This window comes from Limulus polyphemus, unplaced genomic scaffold (genome assembly GCF_000517525.1).
Source record: "Limulus polyphemus unplaced genomic scaffold, Limulus_polyphemus-2.1.2 Scaffold705, whole genome shotgun sequence".
NCBI classification, from domain to species: domain Eukaryota; kingdom Metazoa; phylum Arthropoda; class Merostomata; order Xiphosura; family Limulidae; genus Limulus; species Limulus polyphemus.
In genome coordinates this window covers 80,754-89,948 of record NW_013666315.1, presented here as the reverse complement: position 1 = coordinate 89,948, position 9,195 = coordinate 80,754, and the positions used below count along the sequence as shown (strand labels likewise).

The window sequence follows — 9,195 nt, the reverse complement described above, 5'->3', positions numbered from 1 at the left end:
ATACACAGGGTCATATTAATTCACGATACTATGAATAACACACGGTCATATTTATTCACGATACTATGAATAACACAGAGTCATATTTATTCACGATACTATGAATAACACAGAGTCATATTTATTCACGATACTATGAATACACAGGGTCATATTAATTCACGATACTATGAATAACACACGGTCATATTTATTCACGATACTATGAATAACACAGAGTCATATTTATTCACGATACTATGAATACACAGGGTCATATTTATTCACGATACTATGAATACACAGGGTCATATTAATTCACGATAGTTGAGCGATGATCTCAATGGTAATTTTTAATCATTTCTTTGAACTCAGTCAACATTTTTTGCCATCTCTTCAGCTTTAACTTGATAAAATTAAATTTTTATGTAATCATATGATGAGATATCAACAAAAAATAATCCATTGAAACAATGAACGTTGATATTACACACTTTCAGTCATTTAAGGACATAGCCAGTTTCACACTACATCAGTTGAATGGCCTCGGTAATATATATCTGTGGTGTATCTTTTTTTTCCTCATTATTGTACACAGGTTTTGACATGCTTCTTACCATACGTCATCGACTAACATGTTGCAAACATCTTTCAACCCGATGCTAGAAAAACTACCTATCTTCAAACCGATTAAAGTTCAACGTAATGCCGTATCAGCTGGATCACCACACTGGCATTTAATCCTCAGTTAATCCCATATCGATGTGATGAAAGCTATGAAGCAGCTGCGTTCGAGAGTAACGAAGGTGATCGACCAGTAAGAACGTTAGGAACTGATATTTCCAAAGGTCTGTTAAACGGCAGCTGCTCTCGGTACCAGTATCCAGCCGAGCTACCTGCGGAGGTAACAAGAGCTATGAAAATTTTTCACGGATAGGGAAGTACAACTCGAGCTCGAGCTGATCCTATCAAACCATGGCTATTGTCACGTCCTGTTGTTGTGGCCAGTCGTTGAGGAACGGTAGTTTTGCTGCGGGGATTTATAGCTTGGTAAGTTAATTAATATTCACGCATAAGATGCGTTATCATAAACTTAAAAAAAAATAAAACATGGATACGATAGAGTAACAAAACCGATGAAGGTGTTAGGTTCTTCTTTTCGTGTTAAGTCAAAATTTATAGTAGGAATATATTACAGTTAATCTGAATCCAAAGACTTATCATTACACAATCTCTACTAGCATACGAGTCACACACACGAAAATTATAAAGCAAAAATACCACCAGTATTACAAATTAATCCCAATAATTATTAATTTTACATTAAAAATGAATGATTTCATCAAACTTATGTGTGGTCAGTTACTTACACTGATCGTTGTGCCAGGCAAAAATATCAAATGATTCAACCTGGGTTACACAAAATTCTGCAAGTGCAGTACAAGATATTAATATTAACTTCTGATGTAGAAACCACCCTCATGCATAAAAACTAAAAACATATACCCAGCCTAAATATAGCTAATTAAATATAATTTTAACTGTATTACTTATAATGATTAGAATGCTCTGTTTCATTAGCTGGGTACCGTAGTCATATCCCACGGAGTTCGTCCAGCCCAGGAGGCTCAGGTTAATTCTAAATCTATATATTAACAATACAAAATAATCACTAACTATAAAAGGCTTATAGTCCAGTCAGTCTACATTTCAACATCACACTAATTGCAACAGAAGTTTTTTTTGCATGAATAATGTAAAACTTTCATGAACAGCATATCAAAAGGCTAGAAAAATCTAAGTAGGGGAAATTACAAAAAAAAGTTTTTAAAAAATAAATTATGCCATTTTATAAGTGGCACATATAAGCCACCGTATAATATATGCTTTTCTCAGAAATTTGTTAGTGAGAAGAAAATAAACTGGACATGGTAAGTTTCGTGCATTGTATTGTTTATTATATGTGTAAAACGTATATTCTAGCTGATTTATAATTCTAAAACGTCCGTAAATTATTCAAACAGACGATGAATAAGATTGTGTCATGCGTTTTTTCGGCGGCAGATAGGCCTTGTGAGCTTTACCCTAAATAAAAAAATACAAAATACAATGCGTTTTCGCGGATGGCAAACATGTAAAAATAATGCGTATTTATATGTATAAAGAGACGGAAAGTTATTGTTTTTGATAAATAACGATACATTTGTAATATAAGCTTCATTATAATGCCTTACAAAAGAAATAACAAAAGAAAAAGAAGAAAATCAGTGGCGTGACTTGATTGATTTTCACAACTACGAAAGCCCATTCGTGCTATAATTTGGAAAAAATCATAACAATTACAAAACAAAATATAGAACAACAGCACGTTGGTATTATTCCTGTGTGTCCTTAAGTTTAACAATATATTATATGAATTAAATGAACTAGAAGATGGCAATCTGCGCAAAGTTGTATTGAGATGATGAGTTATCTTGGATGCATCGTCATCTGATGCAGGGATCTAGTCTTAGCGAGCTATTGGAAACTGTGTACACTTCAAATGCTGTGGTTCACATAATGAGTGGGAAAGCAATCGCAAGAACTATCCGAGGACATTTTCTAGTTGATAATGTTCTTAATTGAATGATTGTGTCAGATTTATTTGGTGTGTCGCTCCCTTTAAATCCTTCTAGAGATGAGGCAGAAAATTAGCATAGAGACTTATCTATTGATGACAACGTTCTGGTTGGGCAAGACAGTGACAATGAAAACACCTTTGAAAATGCAGTGTTTGAGAATGAAAACGATACTATTGAAATCGGTAAAATGTACGGTGGCTTTATCTCGGGAAAGATTGAAGTTCAGTCTATTTCTGAAATTGGTCTACTTGACAAAATCCAGAAGTAAGTCTCTGAATACAAACACAGTCTGAAACAATATAAACAGCAGCTCTTTGGATTAAGTATATGGAGATGATACATATCTTACAAACATTTATAAAAGCAGAGCGGACAAGTAATTGGGATCTTCATCAGAAAACGCTAACACAGATACTTCCTTATTTTGCATCTGCTGGACATACTTTATATCTGAAATCAGCGTATGTGTATTTGTAACTGATGGGAAAGCTTGAGATAACCAACAACGAGGTATATCAATATTTCACATCTATACATCATGTTATACGTAGAACTGACAGGTATTGGGCTGGATTGTCAACGGATCTTATTATCGAGCAAGTCTTAATGAGAAGCGTGAAGACAAATGGAAGCATGACTAGAAGAAAGGGTATGACAGAAACACAACGAGCTCAGTGGTGACTCTCATTGCCCTCGTGTGCAGAGGTAACTAACGCTATGCAGGATTTCAGTGGAACTGTTGATTACACAAGTATTCAATACAAAGAGTGTGGCCAAGCCAGGAAGGACAGGGACTACAAAGACACAAACGTACTCCTATCTTTTCTACTAGAAAGAAATCCATTTATCCAAGACCTCTCATTATGCAATATTGAAACCGGTGTGGCGTCTGATTCATCTGTAAATGTTTACAACGCAAAAGAAATCGGATGGGAAGTCTTACAAAAAATGGTTGGTAAAAATGTGATGGAGTATTCTTTTAAGAGATCCCAGCAAGCAGTGACACTTACTACAAAGCCTGTAGTAAAATTAGATGGCGAGTCAATTCAGGTTGACCCACAGCTACTTTTTCAACGTCATACAACGGCTGCAACTAGATCGAAAGAAGACATGTCACACATATTTGGATATAAACTTTGTAGTATTCCATCTGCACTGTTTGATCCATCAGGTTTTTCCAATGCAACCACAAAAAACCAGCATTAGTTGATACGATTTGGGCTTTAGGAGACTGTGGAAGACAGGAGTCTATTACTGAGAATGTTCAACATGTATTAGATAGAGGATCATTATTACAGCGAATGCCATGGCAACAAGGCACAGATTTCGCAGATATCTGTAATGTGTACGTAGATTATATATCTAAAAAGTATGTGGATCCGGTAATTGTGTTTGATGGCTACCAGTCAGGACCATCAACAAAGGATGTAGCCCATATGCGGCGAACGCATGGAGTTTTTGGTTCGAATGTTAACTTCAAAGACAATACACCATTCAAAGGAAAAAAGAACACTTCTTAATGGAAAGTTGTATATGCTGAAGACGATGCGGGTCTTTTAATAGTCAAGACTGCAGATGCTTGTGCAGAAACTCGTGAAACAATGATGATCGGTGAAGACACGGATCTTCTCATATTGCTATGCTATCACGCTAATACTCAGAACTGTAATATCTTTTTCAACTCAGAAGGGAAACAGACTACGTACAAAGCGGTGAGAATTTGGGACATTCGACAAACGAAGATGATACTTGGAGCAAATACCTGTCGCTATATGCCGTTCGTTCATGCTCTGACGGGTTGCGACACAACATCTCGCATTTATGGGATTGGAAAAGGGGCAGCACTTAAAAACTAGGACATGACCAACATTTAAGGGAGAGTGCAGAAGTGTTTTGCAATCAGGGTAAAACAAGAGATGAAATAGAAAAAGCCGGAGAACAAGCACTTATATGTCTGTATGGCGGAGATCCAATTGATGGATTAGATTTATTGCGCTTCATACATTTTGCACGAAAAGTAGTTTCAAGCACAACACGCGTACAGGTACATACACTTCCTCCTGCAGCCGCACAATATCACAGCATGAGGGTCTATTTTCAAGTACAAACATGGATCGACTCAAATGACAAAATGTTACCACAAGAGTGGGGATGGTCAGTTGCAGACAACAGCTTATTACCAGTTAAGACACCAGCTCCAGAAAGCCTATTAAAAATTATCAAATGCAACTGTAAAGCGAATTGTGACTCTAAACCTTGTACATGTAGGAAGCATGGACTTGAGTGTTCTATAGGCTGTGGAGAATGTAGGGATGTTAACTGAACAAATGTAACACAATTGACAGAATCTGACATAAATGAAGATACATAGAAGATACAATATAAAGAGGACAATGTGCCAGCTTTAAGACAGGATCGTCCGGTTGTAAATGAAATATATAACGAATTTAATCCTATTTTAAAATCAATGTGCGATATATTTTAAAAACGCCGCAAAGTCAACATAACAGGTTCTGGTTTGTGTATTAATTCAAGTAATACAAGGTTGGTGAATAGATATATCAAATGTTTATAAAAAGATGAGTGTGTTAGTTCTCATTTTGTATACTCATTTTCTAGATGTGACTGTCATTTAAAAGAATATTGTTATAGATTTTCTTTTGATGGGTGGGGTAATATATATATAAGTTAAAGAGGTAAACAATCATTAATTGGGGTTTCAGTTAAAACACATTTAATTGGGTTCATCTTATTAACTATTATATATTATCTATTTGTGCATTTTTATTCATATATCAACTGAAAGAGTATATAATGAGAGTATATGATTGCATATATCAAATCAAGTTGTTCTATTTTCATCAGATATGTTAATAAGGAAAATGAACATTTTATACATTTTCCCCTTTTAGATTTTTCTAGACTTTCTTGTGTAACTTCTCAATACATGTCTCTAACAATAAATCCAAGCACTGTTTCTGTTGCAATTTGTATGATGTTGAGGTATGTTTTTGCATAGGCTGACTGGACTATCATTCCCATTATCACTCTGTCGAGAACGCTTTCACGCTCCTTTTTTGGTAATGGTCAACAATATACATCGTCGCTTAGCAACAAAACTATCATCTGATTGTTTTTAGGCCATCTATTGAATGCTCAATATTTATGTTGATTTGTTAGAGTGGTTTGTTTTTTATTCTTTATTTTTTGATAACTTCGGTAATATAACAGCAAAATATTTTATGACATTTAATCATAAAAGCCAAAAGCAAAGCAAAATAAAATTTACCAGGTACTGTTTCAGCTAACGCTATGTTTATGTATTAGGCCTTATGCTTAAATTAGACTACAAATAGGCTTACTATTACTAACCTATCCTATTCCTTGGCAGGTGTTTCGATTTTAAACCATTTGACCACAAGCTAAAAAAGAGCCCAAAATACTATTACCCACGTTATAGAGTGTTTAGTGGTGAATAAATGTTAATTAGTAAATATTATTTTGGTATTTTAACACATATATTACCTACTTATCCTTAAAACATAAAGAAAAATAAACGTTTATTACTACCAAATATATTTTTTCCTTTGTACAATCGAAAGAGTTGAAAATTTGTGTCGGAATGTTTTCTACTTCCTGAACTAAAATGCAGTGAAAAGGCTTAAGAGTGCTATTTAAGTCTCTTTCACGATAACATTTAATGTTTTCTTCGTAGTTTTTACTAAAAATGTGGTATTAAAGAATTACTCAGACAAATTCGTTTTAGTTAAATTCTATAATTTTCGTTAATCACCCAACAATATTTTCCCCTTATTTTTGACGGGCTTTTATACAAGTCATCATAATGAAATAATAAACAAAATTAAGTTAGAAATAATAATAATAAAAGTACGTATATCGTGTGTCCATCGGCCATCTCAGTAGATTTAGAAACTAAGTTAACAGTGTGAAATAATCTTTATGATATATACATATATCTGGTGTGTTGACCTGAATAATACTGAAAAAGAGAGTTTATTTAACATGAATAAACAATAACAACAACAAACAAACTAAAGACTTGTTAAATGCATTCAAGTAACTTTTATTTTGCAGTATTTTACGACTATTAATGATACTACCCTTAAGAACTTTTAATTATGAAGTTCAGAACCTGCTGTCAGTCTTATTTTTTGCATCAATATTTTGATAGAACATGTATTTTGTAATATTTTCACTTCAATTTCCAAATCTGTTATATTCCACAAAACAAGATTTAAGTAACAAAACATTTCAATAAATAGGTGTTACTTTTAAATCCAAACAAATATATATAAAGAGACTAATCATTTAGTTTTTTGTTTTTAAGTTAGAAACTAGATCTTATAACTTCCAGTTAAAACTATTTCTTGTTCACGTAAAGCTGGGAACAACATATATGTTTGTGTCTCCGAAGATGGCACGTGGCTGAATAAAATTCATAAAAGTTATTTTACAAATTGATGTACACATGGACGTACAGTACGCATACGTAACTACGCCACTGAAAACTCTAATAAACGTTTGTTTTTGATCTGGAAGCGGATGTCCATGTTAATTTGAGACGCTGTGAAATGCCATTTTTATTGTGTATTTTCTAAGAATATATATAAATAAAAGCTTAATTCCGTTCTCCATTTAAGAACTACATCTATTACCATAACTTGTGTTTGTTTTAATTATATACATTAAAGGTGACAATTAAAAATATCCACAAGATATTAGCCAAAATCATTTTCACAAATTATACGTGGTAGGAATTTAAAACGAATTAACGGCATTTAACAACAACAAATAAGGGCAAGTCAAATTATAGGTATTAAAATAACAGACACATTAATTCTTAATTTGTGAATGACATTAAAGCAGCAGGTCATGATGCTCATGTACGAATCTCTGCTTCATAAAATGATGCTTAAACGTAAGATGATAATTCGGACCGATTTCCTAGAAGACTTGTAGCGGAGAGTTGACTCACAACATCATTAGGTGGACGTGACAACAGAGAATAGGCTATGTAGGCGTAAAGATTATTGCTTAAGGAATGCGTGACAGCCTAGAAAATTTTCTAACGATTGTTTATAAACATATAGTTGCCAAGTAAGAGAATTTCTGTTAAGTATCAAACTATTTAGGTAATACAATATCCGTTGGATTGGTTACAGAAACCTATCTATGCCTTGATTCGTAAGTGAGAAAGGAGATTAGTGCTAGAGCTGGTACCAACTACTTTAGCGCGTAAAAAACAACACACACACACACACACACAAACAACAACAACGAACAACAAAAAAAAAACACACACACCAAACTGGTGATTACAGATAATATGAATTTGACACACTAAATAGATTACTTCAGGTTCTCGGCAGACACGAGTAGTTGTCATGGTATCAAATAGAACTCCTCAGTGAAAACAACATTGATCCTTTATTATTTATGCCTATGATAAAACAAGCACAGAAATATACATGGCAGCTTCAACTTGTAGAGTAACTATATGCTGAATTTACCGACCTTCAGAAACAACACTGACCTATTTTACAGGCTTCGAAATAGTGCATTCTCGAATTTTGATCAGATAACCTCATTCCACTTATCGTAAGGTTAACAGAATCAGCTTCTTTACAGACTATTGCTTTACTTTTACTTCACATGTCTTTAGTCAATTGTTGATCTGATCGGCGGCGTTTGTTTGTTTTTGAAGTTCGCGCAAAGCTACACTAGGGCTATCTGCGCTAGCCGGCCTTAATTTAGCAGTGTAAGACTAGAAGGAAGGCAGCTAGTCATCGCTACCCACTGCCAACTCTTGGGCTACTTTTTTACCAACGAATAATGGGATTCACTGTCACATTATAACGCCCCCACGGCTGAAAAGGCGAGCATGTTTGGTGTAACGGGGATTCGAACCTGCGACCCACAGCTTGCAAGTCGAGCTCCTTAGCCAACTGGCCATGCCGGGCCGATTAGCGGCGTAAATTTGGTTTCAAAAGAGTGTGTGGGGTGGGGGGAGCAGTTTCTGTTGCTAGGATATGCATGAGACTATGTTATAAAAAAATTATTCTTTCCTCAAAAAAGTGCGGGGGACATGTTCTTCGTGAAAATTACGCTTGTGGATCCAGTTGACGAGAACGTACCAGAACAGTTTCCTTACGCGTATTTGACATAAATATATCTTATAAATACACTTATGATACATATATCATAATCTAGATGATATTTCAGATTTAGTCACAGTTAATCTGTTTAATAAAATAACCCTGGATATTGATTTGTATCGTGTATTATTTGGCAATAAGTAAACTCATGAATTGCTGAAGTATGTAAGGGATGACAGGTGTGAAATGCTTCTTGAATATTGTGAAAATTAGAGTGATGCAGTGTTGTTGATTTTGAGGTTTTTTATATTAATGGATAAAATCGAAAATGGTATTTTTAGCAGCTTATATTAAGTGGTTATATTTTGTGTTTAAATTCGATTTCGAATTCGATGACGAGGAACCCACTTTGGGACTAATAATGGCTGGAGGCGGCTTGAAAGGGGAAAGAAGAAAAGTTTCATATTAGTTTTACCTAA

At 34.4% G+C, this 9,195-nt stretch overlaps 1 protein-coding gene across 1 annotated transcript in view; it reads left to right on the top strand.

Moving 5' to 3' along the window:
- Positions 1 to 794: 794 nt before the first annotated feature.
- LOC106460086 overlaps positions 795 to 9,195 on the top strand; it is a 61,262-nt gene continuing 52,861 nt past the window's right edge. Inside the window, exon 1 of the mRNA XM_013919768.2 lies at positions 795 to 1,029. Coding sequence (XP_013775222.2) covers positions 955 to 1,029 — 75 coding nt within the window. The 5' untranslated portion in view covers positions 795 to 954. The remainder of the gene's footprint in view (positions 1,030 to 9,195) is intronic.